This window comes from Scyliorhinus canicula, chromosome 25, assembly GCF_902713615.1.
Source record: "Scyliorhinus canicula chromosome 25, sScyCan1.1, whole genome shotgun sequence".
Taxonomy (NCBI): Eukaryota; Metazoa; Chordata; class Chondrichthyes; order Carcharhiniformes; family Scyliorhinidae; genus Scyliorhinus; species Scyliorhinus canicula.
Window position 1 is genome coordinate 8,381,574 of NC_052170.1, and position 19,622 is coordinate 8,401,195.

General features: G+C 51.1%; 1 protein-coding gene across 2 annotated transcripts in view; it reads right to left on the bottom strand.

The window, feature by feature from the left end:
- The window catches only part of LOC119957122 (tetraspanin-1-like), a 53,809-nt gene extending 35,194 nt beyond the window's left edge, over positions 1-18,615 (bottom strand). For both annotated transcript variants that reach the window (XR_005458753.1, XM_038784845.1), the window contains exon 1: positions 18,568-18,615. Coding sequence is in view for 1 of the 2 variants with exons in the window: in XM_038784845.1 (XP_038640773.1) it covers positions 18,568-18,588 (21 nt within the window). In the remaining variant the exon portion in view is untranslated. The remainder of the gene's footprint in view (positions 1-18,567) is intronic.
- Positions 18,616-19,622: the final 1,007 nt, after the last annotated feature.

The window sequence follows — 19,622 nt, forward strand, 5'->3', positions numbered from 1 at the left end:
GGATCTGGGATCTCACTAGGCACATCTCTGCTGGTTCTGGGATCTCACTAGGCACATCCCTGCTGGTTCTGGGACCTCACTAGGCACATCTCTGCTGGTTCTGGGACCTCACTAGGCACATCCCTGCTGGTTCTGGGACACTAGGCACATCCCTGCTGGTTCTGGGCCCTCACTAGGCACATCCCTGTTGGTTCTGGGACACTAGGCACATCCCTGCTGGTTCTGGGACCTCACTAGGCACATCCCTGCTGGATCTGGGACCTCACTGGGCACATCCCTGCTGGTTCTGGGACCTCACTGGGCACATCCCTGCTGGTTCTGGGCCCTGACTAGGCACATCCCTGCTGGATCTGGGACCTCACTGGGCACATATCTGCTGGTTCTGGGATCTCACTAGACACACCAGATTAACATATCCAAATACCTGATTGTGAACAAACTTTTGATGGAGATTGAAATACACTGCAAGGTTGGCATTATTAAGTGACTAACACACAAATCAGTTTTTGTCAACTGTGACCCACCAAAGGTGACAACATATGCCTCCCCAGTATCTTAACAGGTGCAACGCCTAGAGTGGGATCTTTCGGCTCTGACACCGGTGGGTACGGTTGCAGAACGGGTGGGAAAATTCGGAGAGCCGCAACAGTTCTCCAGCTCTTCCCACCCTGCCCACGACGATGCCCACGAAGGTGGTGGGGACAGAAAATCCCTGCCCTAAAGTCAGGGGGCATAGTTTTCAAATAAGTTGTCTCCTATTTGAGGAAAGGCGAGGTGGAATTTATTCTTTCATTGGGTCGATCATCTTTGAATTCTCTCCCTCAGAGAGCAGTGCAGGCTGGGTAACGGAATGTAGCCACTGCTGGGGGAGGCAGGTTTTTGATCAACAAGAGGGGTCAGGGGTTATGGGAGGCAGGCAGAAAAGGGGAGTTCAGGCCACAATCAGACCAGCCCTAACTTCATCAATAGCCGTGCAGGCTCGAGGGGCCAAATGGTCTCCTCCTCTTATTTCTTATGCTGTAACCTAATAATAATAATAATCTTTATTTTCACAAGTAGGCTTAAATTAACACTGCAACGAAGTTACTGTGAAAATCCCCTAGTCGCCACATTCCGGCGCCTGTTCGGGTACACAGAGGGAGAATTCAGAACAATAATCGCTTATTGTCATAAGTAGGCTTCAATGAAGTTACTGTGAAAAGCCCCTAGTCGTCACCTTCCGGCGCCTGTTCGGGGAGGCTGGTACGGGAATTGAACTCATGCTGCTGGCCTTGTCCTGCATTACAAGCCAGCTATGTGTCCAAATTACCGAACAGCACGTCTTTTCGGGACTTGAGGGAGGAAACCGGAGCACCCGGAGGAAACACATGCAGACACAGGGAAAACATGCAGACTCCGCACAGACAGTGACCCGAGCCGGGAATCGAACCTGGGACCCTGGAGCTGTGAAGCAACAGTGTTAACCACTGTGCTGCCCTAGGCTGGTAAATAGGGCATTCACCTTTCAAAATAAAAGATGCACATCGTGTTTCATATTTAGTGACCATCTGTTTTTATATTCTTATAGATAAATAAATAGTTAAAGAGACTGACTGGCAGGGAAGAACGCTGCATCTTTTGTGCAGGATGGAATTGAATAAATACTGCACGCGACAGAAGTGCATCATTATTTCTCAATATTTGGCAAACACAGAAAAATATTTGTCGCGGCTTCTTATTTGGCTGTTGCGAGGAGCTCCACAAGTCCCATTTAATTGGAGGAGTTGATTTGAATTTTAGACTTGTTTTAATGGCACATACCTCCTTTAATCACAGGGGTATCTGGATCCGATTTAAACTGCACAAACAGTACTGTTTTTTTATTTACAGGCATAATGTTGATGCAATGTTATGGAAAAAGACTTGTGTGATCCCAGAGGGTTCAGTCTAACCCACAACTTCCTGGTGGAGCAATCATTTTACTGCAAGATGAACAACAGGCAAATCATCTGTTGATCCATTGCTCACAAACACACATTGTTTCACTTTTAAACAATTCTGTTAGATTGCTAAGTCATTTTTTACTGGTGCATTTTGTTTGTGCACTCCACCTTTCCTATTATTACATAAATTAAGGTACACCAGGGCATAGCTAATAACACAACTTAATTTGATGTACGGGACTAGTTAGATAATGCACTTCAGGGGTGAGCCATTCAGCTGTTATGCATCAAAGGGCTCAGTCCTATGCTTTGTTGTGTCCTTGACTCAGCCACTAACCTATATTTTTCTTTCCCAGTTTGTCTTCCTTATTTTCCCGAGTTGATGATTCAGGCTGGGTGTGGTTTCATAGGTGGTGGCTGCCCTTAGCAACCCCTCTGTCTAGACCCCTTAAAGGTGTATGCTAGGTGATTATTAATAAACTGCTTGGCCTTCGAATGAGATCTATATGCATCCAGTGTCTATACAATTGCACTGAGCAGCAGCAACCACTTAACAATTACTTTCCCCTCACAAGATTACAGGATCATTTGTTAATGTCACTACCAAAAGAGTTGGAATCATGCTGCCATTGGAGTGAATGCTTCAGGTATGCAGTTCAGAGCAACTGGAGAAAAATGATGGGCGGGATTCACCATTCCTCGACGCCAATTTCATAATCGGTGATGGGGCACAGAATCCATTTCGACGCCAAAATCAGGGGTGGCGCCTGCTTGAAGTAGGTTTTGTATGCTTGGCCCCCTCCAAAATGGCATCATCGTGGTGCACGCCACACGCCATTGGGATGTCCTCAGCATGTCGCCTGAAGGCCCTCCCCGATGCTCCGCCCGACCAATGGGCTGAGTTTCCGACCGCGCGGGACACGTGTGGTCTTAGCCGTGCGGGAACCCAGCGTGGCAGCGGCATTCTGTGTCCAGCGCCCCCACAGTCGGGCGGGAGCCATGTTTCTGGCTGGGGGGGGGGGGGGGAGAGGGGGGGGGGGGAGAGGGGGGGGCTTCGGCAAGGGCTCGGGGACTGGTCGGGGGTGGCGAGTGGGTGTCCAGCGGGGCACTATCTGGCAGTTTGGGTCCGCGCATGGCCGGCGCCATGGTTTTACAGGTCATCATAGAATTTACAGTGCAGGAGGAGGCCATTCGGCCCATCGTGTCTGCACCGGCTCTTGGAAAGAGCCCCCTACCCAAGGTCAACACCTCCACCCTATCCCCATAACCCAGTAACCCTACCCAATCCTCCGCCGGCGTGATTCTCCGATATGCCGGCACCCGGGGGGGTTTCCTGACGGCGTGGGGCCGCCCCACAATGGGAAACCCCATTGACTGGCCGGCGTAACAAAGAATCCCGCCGGCGGGTCGGGGCTAAATAGTGGCGCGGCTAGGCGAAGAACCCATCCCATGTCTTTCGGGACTTATGGGAGGAAACCCACACAGACACGGGGAGAACATGCAGACTCCGCACAGACAGTGACCCAAGCGGGAATCGAACCCGGGTCCCTGGCGCTGTGAAGCAATAGTGCTAGCTTCCTTTGATGCTTCCTGATCAGTACGGCCCAATCATACACCCTGGATCTAGTTACCCAACCAAGGCCAAATATAGAATTGGCCTTTTAGCCCCTCAAGCCTGTTCTGTAACAACATTGTTATGGCATTATTTTATGGTTTAGACAGTAATGAAATTGGGTTTACTTTCTCTCCCAATTTCAAGACATGGCACATCCGATACATACAATTTATCTTCTAGTAATATATTCAACCGCAACCCAATTTATTTTAATAACCTACCTTAGCATTTCTTTACTTTAAGCAATGGAACCAAGGTATCTGGCGCATTTCAGCTGTTAAGAATTGTTGTCAAGAACTCACAAATTCGCAATGTTTAAATTCAGGGAAAAACAAACAGACTCAAAATTAAGTACTTTAATGCTGAACAATAATTAATCATTCACTCAACGAAAGATTACAGAACCCAACCAAGCTTTCTGAAGTTCTGAGGAACTGGAATGAAACATCGGTGTACTGTACGTTAAATATTCCTCTTCATAAGGGAAAAATGCATTTAGAATAGGTAACTAATAGTAAATAACGCCAGCTGTGGCTCCGTTAGAAGCACCCTCGCACCTCGGGTCAGGCTGTTGTGGGTTTAAATCCCACTCCAGGATCTGGGCACAGAATTCAAGGCTGTCCCTTCATTAAGGTACTGAGCAGGCAGCACTGTCGAAGGTGCCAGCTCTCAGATGAGACATTCAAGCAAGGCCCTGCCTGTCCCCTCAGGTGGACTTTAAAGATCCCATGCACTATTCCTAAGAGCAGAGAAGTGACCCTGGCCAATCAACATCACACAAAAGTAAATTCGCTGGTCATTATTACATTGCTGTGTGTGGGAGCGCAAACTAGCTGCTGCGTTCCCTAAATTACAACAGTGACTACACTTTATATGTTGGAAAGCGCTATGAGAAGTCTAGTAATCGTGGAAGGTGCTCCATAAATATAGTTTTTTTAAAGCAAAGAAACAATCATTTCAAAATTTCTTGTATGACACTAGACTTGAAAATGTTAAAAACATTTGAATTTTTGAATAGAATTATTGCTTATGGTTTATTAGTTTTTTTAAAATACATTTAGAGTACACAATTAAATGTTTCCAATTAAGGGGCAATTTAGTGTGGCCAATTCACCTACCCTTCACATCTTTGGGCTGTGGGGGCGAAACTCACACAAACACGGGGAGAATGTGCAAACTCCACACGGACAGTGACCCAGGGCCAGGATTCGAACCTGGGACCTCGTCGCCGTGAGGAAGCAGTGCTAACCACTGCGCCACCGTGCTGCCCCATGATTTATTAGTTTAAACTGTTTACATTTTTAAAAAGGAAACTGCTACAATATATTGATTATTAGAAATGTGTCGCTGCCTGAACGCTGACTGCGAGAACAGAGCCCTCAGGTTTGATGAAATGTGCACTCTCTCTCCCTGCTGTTCAGAGCATGACCAAGAGCAACCATTTTCCACAGAAACCCATTTCCAAAATAGGATTAGGATTAATGAAAATAAAGTTTAAATTAATTGTTATTTTGCTTCTTGTTGGTACACCTAGGCTACAAGTGTGGATGTAGTGAAGAAGTGAAATGATAGCGGTGGGAATGTCACGTAATGTAAACTGAAATTGCAAAAAACATGGGCGACTTAGACAATATAAAAACAAACATTCTGCTGCTGGCAGCAGCTGCACAATGCTGTTTCTCATTACATGCAATTTAGAATTTTATAGAGGGAATAGTCTGGCATTGTATAATGTTCTGAGAAGTCATATATGTCTACAGCATGAAAACAGGCCTTTTGGCACAACTTGTCCACGCCGCCCAGTTTTTACCACTAAGCTAGTCCCACTTGCCGCATTTGCCCCATATCCCTCGATACCCAACGTTCCCATATAACTCTCCAAATGCTTTTTGAAAGACAAAATTGTACCCACCTCTACTACTGCCTTTGGCAGCCCGTTCCAGACACTCACCACCCTCGGTGTTTAAAAATTGCCCCTCTGGACCCTTTTGTATCTCTCCCCTATCACCTGAAACCTATGCCCTCTAGTTTTAGACCCCTCTACCTTTGGGAAAAGATGTTGATATCTACCTTATCTATGCCCCTCATTATTTTATAGACCTCTATAAAATCACCCCTAAGCCTCCTACGCTCCAGGGAAAAAAGTCCCAGTCTATCCAGCCTCTCCTTATAACTCAGACCATCAAGTCCCGATAGCATCCTGGTAAATCTTTTCTGCACTCTTCCTAGTTTGATAATATGCTTTCTATAATCGGGTGACCAGAACGGTACACAGTATTCCAAGTGTGGCCTTACTAATGTCTTTTCATTAAATAAAAAGGATGTAATTTTAAATCTGAGATTAGATGAATGCATCAAGATCCAGATTTTCCCCTATTTTCCACTTTTGATGTTCCCATACCACTGCTTCTGGGGCCAGGAGACTTGGAATCAAATGCTTATTCTTCAACCCAATGTACACCTACTGTTTCTGGATATGCTTAAAATGACTCTAAAACCTGTTTAAAAATTGAAATAAGCATTAAAAAACGGAATTAAATAAGCCATTTCACAGGGCAATCATTAATCAATAAACTGCAAATCAAAATGCCATTGAGATGTACGTACACAAACAGGCTTCAGCAGTAATAGAAAATTGATGATCCTGATTGCATCGACAAATATTAGTTACTGGGGAAACAGGGTCACTATTGCAAACTGAGTCAGTTTATTTGCTTACCGTAAGTAGTAACCCTGATGTATTCTTCCCTAATCTGGAGGTCTGGATCCAAGATTTTCAAGTCAGTAATCCTGTTTGAAGTCTCCTATTCAAAGCAGGAACACTGTTGTTTGAAGTGCCTGAATGAAAGCTGTGTTTTGTCCTTCAACACACATACACCCACAGAGCCACTGGTGTAAACTCTAGTTGCACACCTGATCTCTCCTACTCTCTCTTTTTCCCACAGGGGGTAGGAAAATAGAGTAAGCTTTGCATGCTCACTTAATTGGCAGCATAATGCGTGACTTTTACGTGTCGTATTATACTTAAAGTGCAATCATCACCAGAGCAAAGTTATTCCCAGTTGTAAGAAATTAACTTTGCTGCCTTGAAAATGTTGCCTGAAGAATGGCACTTCTTGGTGGTTCTGTTAGTAAAGGTTCCAAACTAAAAAGATGCCAAGTTTGCCTCCTAGTTTAAACTGTGTTAGTTGCTCACAGCGCTAATCGCCCCACAACTGGTGTCAGTGTTTCTGAACTTGGTGGTGGAAATAAGAGCAGATTGTTTTACAAATCCAGTCATTTCTGGTGTAAAGCATTGTGTTGATGCTGTCTGAGAACAGGTTTAGGATTGGCTTGCTGAAATTCACGATCTAATATCGAACGGGGGAGGTCTGGTGACGTAATGGTAGTGTCCCTGCCTCTGGGGCCAGAAACTCTGGGTTGAAGTCGCACTTCAGGACTTTGTGGCCGCAGATGTGTGTCTATAATATGGCCAAACAGGTTGATTATCAGCCTGTAAAAATCCTTCCAATATGTCTGGTAGGATGATAGGATTTCTGGTCAGTCATGCTGCAGAAGACGATTGCATACCACCGCAGCACTTTGCCAAGATAATCATGGACCAATCCCATGCACCCCATGGTCGCAAAAGCCCTCTTATGGGGCCTGGCACCTGGAGGAGGAGGAGGAACGACACACAAGAAAATGGCCATTTGTACCTCACTGATTAATCAGGCACCATAGCCTAATCAGTGACACCACGAGAGAATATTAAGAAAGCTCTTTCCTTGATTCTATGCTACAAAGCCTTAGAAACCAGGAAGGCTCCACAGTAGCAACTCTGGCAAGCAATTGGCCAGCTGCCCAAATGACTCTAAAATACGAGTGTTTGGAACAAGGATATTTCAAAAATCATTCACGACATAAAAGGAGGCCATTCAGCCCATTGTGTATTCTGGTTCTTTGCAGAGCAATGCAATCAGGCCCATTTCTGCACTCTATGCCCCATGGTCCTGCATCACGCACAAATCCAGTTTCCTTTTCAAATCATTGAACATCCCTGCTTTCACCACCCGTGTGGGCAGCGAGTTCCAGATCGTCAGCATTGTCTGCGTAAAAAGCTTCTTCCTTGCTTTCCCACTGCATCTTGTCCAAAACTTTATCTGTGCTGCCTAGTCGAGAGTTATGATAGTCTGAAAACGCCCTGTAAGACAAACGATGGCTCACTGACCTATCCTGTATATTTCTAATTCTATAATTGCTTTCTTTTTAAAACCATACATAATATATGAAATGAAATGAAAATGAAAATCGCTTATTGTCACGAGTAGGCTTCAATGAAGTTACTGTGAAAAGCCCCTAGTCGCCACATTCCGGCGCCTGTCCGGGGAGGCTGGTACGGGAATATATTGCAAGGGCTGGACTCTCCGCTCTCCCAACCCCGTGTTTCTTGGCCGCACGACATTCATAGGTGCTGGAATTTAATCTTCCCGCTACGTCAATGGGATTTCCCATTGAAACCACCCCAGGCTGATGGGAAACCGGCGGACGGGGGTACGCAGCCAGCGGGAAAGGTGAAGCACATCGACCGGAGAATTCCGGCCCAAGTGTAATTTCTGTATTTTTCCGAAAATAAATATATAGAGGAGAAAAACATGGAACACGTTGATCAAAACACAGGTAAGGTGTGGAAAATGAGCTATGTGTGACAGCTTGACTTTGGTACAGGAAAGTTCTGCAGCTCTGTAATCCAAAACAGCAGAGGAGCAGGAGAAGATCATTCTGCCCATCAAGTCTATTGCACTATTCAATTCTATCACAATCTGAATCTCAACTCGCTTTTCCAGCTTGGCTCCATCTCCCTAAAACACTCGCCAAACAAAAATCTATCAGTCATAGTTCTCAAATTTTCAATTGACTCTCAGCCTCAACAGCATTTTGGGAGAGCGAATTTCAGACTTAATAGTCTGCGATAAAGGGCGCGATCGCACCACTGCGTTGCGCCCAGAGCAGATTTGGGCACGCCGGTTAAATAGCAGGAAAGGGCGCAATTGAGATTCAAGCCGGGGGCAAACCAGTTTGCAATTCACCTGACCCGTTCCCGATGGCGAATTCTGGATCTCGTCCAAAAATACCGAGCTTATTATTAACCCAAATTTGCATTCATTTCAATTTCATTAGTGAGATTGACGTCGAGTGCAGCAGCTTCCCGGAATTTAACCAACTTCGCAGGGAGGGGGGGAATTGTATGTTGGATTCCATGTAACTGAGGATGATCTTTTTGCTAGTTGCAGCCCAACCTGCCTCTGTGGCCTGGGAGTCGCTGGCAGACGCTGCCAGTGCTCTCTCTCCCTCCTCTGCTATGCTCCAGGTCAGTGAGATCATCCGGTGCTTTCCACTGATGCAGGTCCACTGCAGGGGGCTGGGAGGGAGGGTGTAAGGCTTTTTTTGAGCCGTTGGCAGTGTATTGCTCTTTTACCTGGCGGCTGTGTGCTTGTCTGCTGCGACCCCTCTCAATTCTACAGCCTGGACCCTGAGAAATTACCAGTGCTGGAGAAGGGGTGGGGTGTTCCCTCCCCTTCTTCTGCTGTGACCCGTGTCGGCCTGATTTTTTTCCAATTGTCTGTGATGCTTGCTCTCACACACACGCACTTTAACTAGCACGCACACACAGTCATTCACATACTCTTTATGCATGCACACTCTCGCCGATATGCACGCACTGACGTTCACACATATGCTTTCCTGTACACGTATTGGCCGCCTTTCCACCCACATACATCTGCTGTTGGGGCAGGGGGGTGGGGGGGTGCATGGGCTGATTCGGCAGCTAGCGGCATCGTATTCTTTTTGTCTTTGGAGTGCAGCTGGTGTCCTCGTTGTATTCCTGCCTGTTTTGTGTTTTCTGCCGGTGCTGGGGTTTCTCTCTCCTTCCCGTGTTGGTGTCCTTTCCATTGGTTTGACTCGCTTCTGAGCATCCTCCCGCCAATGTAGGTCTGATGCTGGGGGTGGGAGGGAGGGGGGGGGGGGGGGGGGGCAGGGTGCTGGTGGGTGGGGGAGGGGTCCGCTGCCTCAGCAGCTGGTGGCGTTGTTTATTTGTTGTTTTGGGTTTCGTCCTTGGTGTACGGCTGGTATCCTCGGTGTTTTCCTGTCTGTTTTGTGTTTTCCTTTGGTGTTTGCTTTGTATTTGGTTTGGTTGATAATGTGCCGGATCTCTCTGGACTGAACTGTGTCCCTCTTGGGAGGGGTGTAATGGTTTTCTCTCTCTCCTCCGCCGTACTCTGTGTTGGAGCGGCCTTTCCCGAGGACGGGGCTGGTGAGCCTTTCCGCTGATGAAGGTCACGGGGGTGATCTGGGTGCCAAGTGACTGGTGTCCTCATTGTATTGTCTTTTGAATTTCAATACTGTCAATAAACTAAAATATTTGGAGGTTGTGTTTGCTGCTTGCTCCTGCCTCTGGTTGCGCTGCCTGGAGGCTGCTGTTGCTGTTTCCTTCCTTTACTGTAGCTGGAAAGAAGATACCTGGGTCTTGGAACACCGGACTCAGAAGGACATCTGAGTCCAAAAGGCAATCTGGTTTGAAGCAAGAAGCCGCTCTGGGACCTGGTGCGGGACACTGATCCAAATGGGCCACCTGATGGCTCCATTGAAGAAATGCTTTTGCAGATTACTGATGCCCTTGTTGCTGGTGTGGTTAAATACGCTAGGAGTCAAGGATGTTCAACTGTACCTTCAGCGCCAGTGGAATTGCGGACGCCAGGATTTGGTTCCGGTGAGATTGGGTCGTGTGGGAGGGGCCTGCACAGCTGCGGCTCCTGGACGGAGAAAGGCACTGATACGTGGAACAAGTCACACATTGATGGGGATATCTGTGACGCCTCGCCAGTGTTATCCTCGGAGCTCTCCTCCGAGATTGTTTCTTGGATGCCAGGCGGTGGCGGCACAGCCCCGGATGGACCGACGTCATCAGATAGCGATTCTGCGAGAGAATGGACATGTGGTCAGTGAGAGGAAAGGATCACTTTGTCTGACATGTACAACTCACTTGAGACGGATCATCTGGGTGAAGGGACAGTGGATCCTCACCTCTGCGGTGCAGGCCAACCTCTCTCTGACAGTGACTTCTCTCTCCTGGGTCAACACCGCGATCTCCAGGGTCCGTTCCTCATAGAGGGTGAGGACACGGATCTCTGGGATTCCGCTCCCCATCCTGGCCCTTTCCCGTTTATTATGGGCTATCTTTTCCTGCGGGGACAACGAGAGGGCATTGTGAGCCACATGTTCAATGGGTCAGAGGGGTCTGCAGCAGGTGGCATGTGTGGGCACCGCACCTGGACATAAAGGGGTTGTGTTGGTGGGTGTCAGGGGGTTCTGAGGAACAAGCACGAAGATCAGTGTGGGGAGGGTGCGAGTGATGTGTGGGGGTTTGGAAATTTGAGGGGTGGCAGGTGGAACTGATGCCAGGAGAGAGGTGGTAACTTACTCTTGCAGCTCGGTGGAGGGTGTTGGTCTCCTCACATTGAACGGCGGTCCTCCCGGCCGTACTGCCCGCGCTGACAGCCGCTGCCTCCCAAGCACCATTGCTGACCCTGCGGTTGGGGCTCTCACCCCCTCGGGGGAACAGGATGTCCTGTCTCGTATCCACAGCATCGGGAAGCCTGACCAAGGTCAGCATCCCCAAAGCAAGGGGCAGATCTGGGCGCTGCCATGCCGGTGTGTTGACTGGGAGTGAGTGGTGTGGGAATGTTTAAAAGCAGCTCCCCCTTATTGGTGGCAAGGTGCCAGTCTGGCGAATCAGACAGCGAGACAACCAGTAATGGCGAGACGTGCGTGAGGGCTCACTTTCGGCACTAAGTGCCATTGGATACAATCTCGCCAACAGGGCTGTTGAGGAACATCCACCCAAAATGACACTTAGAAATGTTTCCGTTAAATCGTGGCCATACGATGGGGGCGGGATTCTCCGACCGACCCCCCCCCCCCGGCCGAGTGGGAGAATAGCCGGGGGTCGCCGTGAATCACACCCCCGCCGTCCGCCCAATTCTCCCGCCCCGCAAAAACAGGCCCGGCGTGTCGCCCGCCTCGGAGAATGGCGGGGTCCGGCGCGACTCAATGGGCCCCTGGGCTGACCGAATTCTCCAGGTCCCGCCCGTTCTTTGCCGGTCCCACCGGCGTAAATTAGAGTAGGTCCCTTACCGGCGGGACCTGGCGGCGCGGGCGGGCATGCATGTGTGACAGGCATGGGGACATAAAGTTGTAGTGATATGCATCACTGTAAATACACAACGGGTTAATGTAAGTACACGTAGACTAGCTAGACACGAGGGGGAGCACGCAGACATTCAACCAATAGGTCAGTAAGATAGGACACGACCAATGAGCATTCACGACGCACACAGAGGTGACACTACCACAGGGGGCATTACACCAACCCATATAAAAGGACACAGCATACATGATCTTCCTCTTTCCAGTGGAGACACTTAGTGAGTACACAGGGTTGATTGAACAATCCTGGATTGTAGCAGACTGGTTCGTCAGTCTGAGTAGCTATAGCAGGATTAACAGGAGAGTCGAATCCAAGTAGGAGAACTGATAACAGTTTAATAAACGTGTTAAAGCTATCTCCAAGTCTGAACCTTCCTTTGTCAGAGTGGGCATCAAGAAAGCAGCTAATGCTACGTCAAGAGCATAACAAAACAAAAGTAACAAAGATTACCATAAATTATAAATATTAAAACTCAATTCAAGGGCCATGTAACTTCCAAGAATGCTATTTCAAAAATAACAATGTCAGTATATAATCTTGTGCTGAAGAATTTATTTCAATGGTTTATGAATTGAGAGAGGAATAAAAAGATTGTGGGGGCAGCAATCTGTAATATATGATTACGGGCACGTGCTTTAAACAGGCTTCTGGAGAAAAGGGTGTTTTTTTGGAGTTTACAGAACGCAGATGGAAACCAGCAGCTGGCCAGCCTGATTGCTTCTCCTCAGTCTGATCCTTGGGTCTTCTGAATTCTGACTATTACAACCGTATTAAACCTAAACTACTTGTGGCACACTGGTTAGTGTTCCTGCTTCTGAACCAGGAACTCCAGCTTCAGGTCCCACCCCAGGACTTGATGGGTCAAGGAAGGTGTGTCAGTAACATAGAATCATAGAATTTACAGTGCAGAAGGAGGCCATGTGGCCCATCGAGTCTGCACCGGCTCTTGGAAAGAGCACCCTACCCAAGGTCAACACCTCCACCCTATCCCCATAACCCAGTAACTCCACCCAACACTAAAGGCAATTTTGGACACTAAGGGCAATTTATCATGGCCAATCCACCTAACCTGCACATCTTTGGACTGTGGAAACCAGAGCACCCGGAGGAAACCCACGCACAGAGGGGGAGGATGTGCAGACTCCGCACAGACAGTGACCCAAGCTGGAATCGAACCTGGGGCCCTGGAGCTGTGAAGCGATTGTGCTAACCATTGTGCTACCCTGCTGCCCCCAACGGTCAAAAAGGTTGAGTGTCAACCTTCAAATTCTTCCAAACATGCCAATGGGTGTTGGTAAGAGCGGGAGAGACGCCTGGTCAGTCACACTTGCTGTGGAGTGGCACCCCTCAAGGTATAAGCCTCTGCAGACAGACTAGTGAACTATTCCAGGAATTACTAGCTATGGAAGCAGACGAAAGAGTGCCCTAGTGCATCACTAGGGGCAGGAAGGGAATTGGATTAAAATCCTAAACCAGACTCGACTGGGCAAAAGTGTTTGACAAAGCTTCATTTTCTCGGAAGGAAGAATGGATATTACATTTGATGGAACAATGATGAGCGATACGATGGCACAGTGGTTAGCACTGCTGCTTCACAGCTCCAGGGTCCCAGGTTTAATTCCGGTCTCGGGTGACTGTCTGTGCGGAGTTTGCACGTTCTCCCCGTGTCTGCCTGCGTTTCCCCCGGGTGCTCCGATTTCCTCCCACAGTCCAAAACTATGCAGGTTAGGTGGATTGGCCATGCTAAATTACCATTAGTGTCCATAAAGGTTAGGTGGAGTTACTAGGATAGGTTGGAGGTGTGGGCTTATGTAGGTGCAGACACGATGGGCCGAATGGCCTCCTTCTGCACTGTAAATTCTATGACTGTGTGTACAAGTGCCATCCATGGTGGTACAATTCAATACAATTGATGCATTTTTTGAAAATCCATCAGGATTTTGCTCAGAAAATCTGATTTTATTTATTTTAGACACTTCATGGAGTCTACACACCCTGTAACATTTATCTTCCAGGAAGTGAGTCAAATTATGATAAAATAAATATTAAAAATCAGTGGGACGGGATTATTAAAAGGGAGGAAAGTATGTCTTTGGTAATTGACTGTTCTGCTTTTGGGACCCTGAGCTGCCCCCACATGATAAAACAGTGTTACTTGCATATTTAAAACTTAAGAGGTTCCTGTGAGATTTCAGTATATTAGAGCAAATTATTTTACTTGTTAGTGGGACTATGTACCTTCCAACATTCTGATGTAGCCAGGACCTACATTTGCCAAAAATCTGCTTTATAATATTTGCTGCTTGACTGGCGATTTCTCTTTTTGAATGAGTAAAGCCATGCTGATTTGTACGTTGTTGCAGCCGCGCATTCTGGTGAGATACTATTTAACAGGAGCACGCATTAGTACAGAGCCGGTTAGCTGTTCGAAGTGATGGAATCCTCAGGTTTCCAATCCTCTCTGTAGATCTGGGAACCTTTCTTCAAAGCCGCTTTGAGAACCTGTGCCCACTCTCAGATCACCTGGAGATTGTGGAACACTAATCCCAAACCCCGCCTCAGACCATTGGCCAGTTTGATTGCCCGATGGCCTCACACACCACAGACTCCCAGATCACAATGACTCGAACAGCCTCAGGACCTGAATCACTCGAACTTGCTAGATCGTCAAACCCGTTATTCAACCATTCAAACTGATTTGGACTCTGAGGCACCAGGTGATCTTTCGACACTCTTCTTGTTCATATAACTTCTCTATTTCCCTCTTCGCCTCCCCCTCCCCTGAACCCTAATACCTCAAGATATGAACATTTGATTTAGAAGGAGTAGGCCTTTCGGCCCCTCGAGCACCTGTTCGGCCATTCAATAAGATCATGGCTAATCTGATTGTAACTTCAACCTCACATTCCTGCCGACCCACTGATAACCATTCATCTCCTTGTTCATCAAGAATCTATCCAACTCTGCCATAGCAACATTCAAAGTCTCTGCTTCCACTGCCTTTTGAGGAAGAGAGTTCCAGAGGTAAAAAGTCTCTTAATCTCTAAATTAAATGAGTTACCGCTGATTTTTAAACAATGACCTTTAATTGCTCCCCTCCATATCTGCCCTGTCAATATTCCTAAGATTATAAAGGCTTTGATCAAATTGCATCTTACTCTTCTAAACTCTAGTGGATACAAACCCAACCTTTTCTAAGACAACCTAACGCATTATAAAGCAAGCTCCTTGCTTTGTAATCAATTCTCCTCACAATAAACAGTAACATTATTAACTTTTCTAATTCCTTGCTGATGCGACCATCAATTCATTCAGAGACACGAGTGGGAGTAAACTGTGGCTTTAATCGGCTTACAACTGAGCCTACCTGCGACTATGCTGAACTGAGGGCGGACTCGCAGGACCGCAGCACTTACACTTCCTGCTGGGGGCGGAGCCCTGTACATGCTCCTCATCTCCCCCTGTGGGCAGAGCCACGCAACGGCTCACAGATAGAGCCCACAGGGACACAGTAATGTACAGTGTGAATTTATAGTGGTTATACATTCACCACACTTGCTGTACCTGAATATTAGTCTTTTGTGATTCATGCACTTGGACACCCAGCTCCCTCTGCATCGCAGAGCTCTGCAATCTCTCACCATTTAGATAACAAGCTTTTTATTCTTCCTGCCAAAGTGGACAATTTCACACTTGCCCACATTATACTCCATTTGCCAGCTTTTTTCTCACTCACTTCACTCTGTATCACTTTGTAGCCTCCTGACGTCTTCGTCACAATTTACTTTCCTACCCCTATCTCTGCGTTGTCTACAAATTTAACAACCATACCTTCAATACCATCATGCAAATCATTTGTATAAATTGTAAAAGGTTGTGGCCCCAGCACTGATCCCACTTGTCACATCCTTCCAACCAGAACAAAACACCCATTTATGCCAACTCCGTTTCCTGTTAGGTCGCCAATCTTCAACTCATGCCAATATATTGCACCCCCCAATCCCCAACATGATTAGCTCAGCTGGTTGGACAGCAGGTTTGTGAATATTCATGAAGGCCCCACCTTCTCAACCTCGCCCCTTGCCTGAGGTGTGGTGACCCTCAGGTGCAATCACCACCAGTCAGCTCTCCCCCTCAAAGGGGAGGAGCGTATGGTCATCTGGGACTATGGTAACTTTAATTTACACCGCAAGCTTTTATTTTACGCAATAACCCTTGGTATGGTTCTAATTTCAGTCCTCCCGTCCTCTAACCTGAGCCCCCAACACACCTCAGCCCAGCGCCAATATTTCTGGAGCAACCCCTGGCCCAGCACTCAATGGCTTTGGAATCAGAGGAATCGTACAGCAGAGGAAGAGGCCATTCGGCCCCTCGGTGCTGATGCCCACTCCTGAAACTATACCCCACGGGTCCCTCTCCTGTTGCTCCTTTTCAAATATGACCCCCATTCCCTGATTTTAAATGGTGTTCCAGGTGTGTGACAGCCCATGGCTGAGGGGGTTGGCCATCAGTGGGAGGGGGGCAGTGGGGAGGGGCAGTGTGGGGGGAGGGGAGGGGCAGTGGGGAGGGGCACTGTGGGGGGAGGGGAGGGGCAGTGGGGAGGGGCAGTGTGGGGGGAGGGGAGGGGCAGTGGGGAGGGGCAGTATGGGGGGAGAGGAGGGGCAGTGTGGGGGAGGGGAGGGGCAGTGGAGAGGGGAGGGGCAGTGGGGAGGGGAGGGGCAGTGTGGGGGGGAAGGGTGTGGGGAGGGGCAGTACAGGGGGAGGGGCAGTGTGGTGGTTTGGGGGAGGGGCAGTGTAGGGGGGAAGGGCAGTGTGGGGGACGGGGCAGTGTGGGGGTGGGGGGAGGGGCAGTGTGGGGGTGGGGGGAGGGGCACTGTGGGGGTTGCGGGGAGGGGCACTGTAGGGGGGAAGGGTGGGGGAGGGGCAGTGTAGGGGGGGCAGTGTTGGGGGTGGGGCAGTGTAGGGTGGGAGGGGCAGTGTGGGGGAAGGGTGGGGGAAGGGTGGGGGAGGGGCAGTGTGGGGGGGAAGGGTGTAGGGGGTCAGTGTAGGGGGAGGGGCAGTGTGGGGGGTGGGGGAGGGGCAGTGTGGGGGGTGGGGGAGGGGCAGTGTGGGGGGTGGGGGAGGGGCAGTGTGGGGGTGGGGGAGGGGCAGTGTGGGGGTGGGGAGGGGCAGTGTGGGGGGTGGGGGGAGGGGCAGTGTAGGGGGGTGGGGGGAGGGGCAGTGTAGGGGGAGGGGCAGTTTGTGGGGTGGGGGGAGGGGCAGAGTGGGGGTGGGGGACGGGCAGTGTAGGGGAGGGGCAGTGTGGGGGAAGGGTGGGGGAGGGGCAGTGTGGTGGGGAGGGGTAGGGGCAGTGTCGGGGGGGCGGGGTGGGGTGGGTGGAGGGGCAGTGTTGGGGGGCAGTGTGAGGGAAGGGTGGGGCAGTGTTGGGGTGGGAAGGGGCAGTGTTGGGGTGGGGGAGGGGCAGTGTTGGAGTGGGGGAGGGGCAGTGTTGGGGTGGGGAGGGGCAGTGTAGGGGGGAGGGGCAGTGTAGGGGGGAGGGGCAGTGCAGGGGGGCAGTGTGGGGGTGGGGCAGTGTGGTGGGGAGGGGTAGGGGCAGTGTTGGGGGGGCGGGGTGGGGGGAGGGGCAGTGTTGGGGGTGGGGGAGGGGCAGGGTGGAGGAAGGGGCAGTGTTGGGGGGTGGGGGAGGGGCAGTGTTGGGGGGTGGGGGAGGGGCAGTGTTGGGGGGTGGGGGAGGGGCAGTGTTGGGGGGTGGGGAGGGGCAGTGTTGGGGTGGGGGGAGGGGCAGTGTTGGGGTGGGGGGAGGGGCAGTGTTGGGATGGGGGAGGGGCAGTGTAGGGGGGGCAGTGTGGGGGTGGGGAGGGGCAGTGTGGTGGGGGGTGGGGTGGGGGGAGGGGCAGTGTTGGGGTGGGGGGAGGGGCAGTGTGGGGGGGGCAGTGTGGGGGTTGGCGGGAGGGGCAGTGTGGGGAGGGGCAGTGTTGGGGTGGGGGGGAGGGGCAGTGTAGAGGGGCGGGGTGGGGGGAGGGGCAGTGTTGGGGAGGGGCAGTGTGGTGGGGGGCGGGGTGGGGGGAGGGGCAGTGTTGGGGTGGGGGAGGGGCAGTGTGGTGGGGGGCGGGGTGGGGGGAGGGGCAGTGTTGGGGTGGGGGAGGGGCAGTGTTGGGGTGGGGGAGGGGCAGTGTGGTGGGGGGCGGGGTGGGGGGAGGGGCAGTGTTGGGGTGGGGGGAGGGGCAGTGTTGGGGGTGGGGCAGTGTTAGGGCGGGGAGGGGGAGGGGCAGTGTGGTTGGGGTGGGGTGGGGGGAGGGGCAGTGTTGGGGTGGGGGGCGGGGTGGGGGGAGGGGCAGTGTTGGGGTGGGGGGAGGGGCAGTGTTGGGGTGGGGGAGGGGCAGTGTTGGGGGTGGGGCAGTGTTAGGGCGGGGAGGGGGAGGGGCAGTGTGGTTGGGGTGGGGTGGGGGGAGGGGCAGTGTTGGGGTGGGGGGCGGGGTGGGGGGAGGGGCAGTGTTGGGGTGGGGGCGGGGTGGGGGGAGGGGCAGTGTTGGGGTGGGGGGAGGGGCAGTGTTGGGGTGGGGAGGGCAGTGTAGGGGGGCGGGGTGGGGGGAGGGGCAGTGTGGGGGTTGGGGGGAGGGGCAGTGTTGGGGTGGGGGAGGGGGGGCGGGGTGGGGGGAGGGGCAGTGTTGGGGGTTGGGGGGAGGGGCAGTGTGGGGAGGGGCAGTGTTGGGGTGGGGGGAGGGGCAGTGTTGGGGTGGGGAGAGGGGCAGTGTGGGGGGGGGGGGGATGATGTTACTCACCCTCCGGCCAATTCTCTCCATCTGAGCACCCGGGGCGAGGAGTCGGCCTGGACATGTCACGGGACTGCGCCTTTAAGACGGGAGGGCATTTAAAGTCGGCCGACAGTAAAGCGGCAGCGCCTCCTGCAGATCATCGCGGGGACTGCACAAAGCGACAGCACTGGATCCCCCAGGGAGAGAGAACACTGGATCTCCCAGGGAGAGAGAGAACACTAGATCTCCCAGGCAGAAAGAGAACACTGGATCTCCCAGGGAGAGAGAGAACACTAGATCTCCCAGGGAGAGAGAACACTGGATCTCCCAGGGAGAGAGATAACACTAGATCTCACAGGGAGAGAGAACACTGGATCTCCCAGGGAGAGAGAGAACACTAGATCTCCCAGGCAGAGAGAGAACACTGGATCTCCCAGGGAGAGGGAGCTCTGGATCTCCCAGGGAGAGAGAACACTGGATCATCTAGAGAGAGAGAACACTGGGTCTCCCAGGGAGAGGGAGCTCTGGATCTCCCAGGGAGAGAGAACACTGGATCATCTAGAGAGAGAACACTGGATCTCCCAGGGAGAGAGAACACTGGATCTCCCAGGGAGAGGGGGCACTGGATCCCCAGGGAGAGAGAGAACACTGGATCTCCCAGGGAGAGGGAGCACTGCATCCCCAGGGAGAGAGAGAACATTGGATCTCCCAGGGATAGAGAACACTGGATCCCCTAGAGAGAGAACACTGGATCTCCCAGGGAGAGGGAGCACTGGATCCCCATGGAGAGAGTGAACACTGGATCTCCCAGGGAGAGAGAACACTGGATCTCCCAGGGAGAGAGAGCACTGGATCTCCCAGGGAGAGAGATAACACAGGATCTCCCAGGGAGAGAGAGCACTGGATCTCCCAGAGAGACAGAACACTGGATCTCCCAGGGAGAGGGAGCATGGGATCTCCCAGGGAGAGAGAACACTGGATCGCCCAGAGAGATAGAACACTGGATCTCCCAGAGAGAGAACACTGGATCCCCAGGGAGAGAGAGCACTGGATCCCCAGGGAGAACACCGGATCTCCCAGAG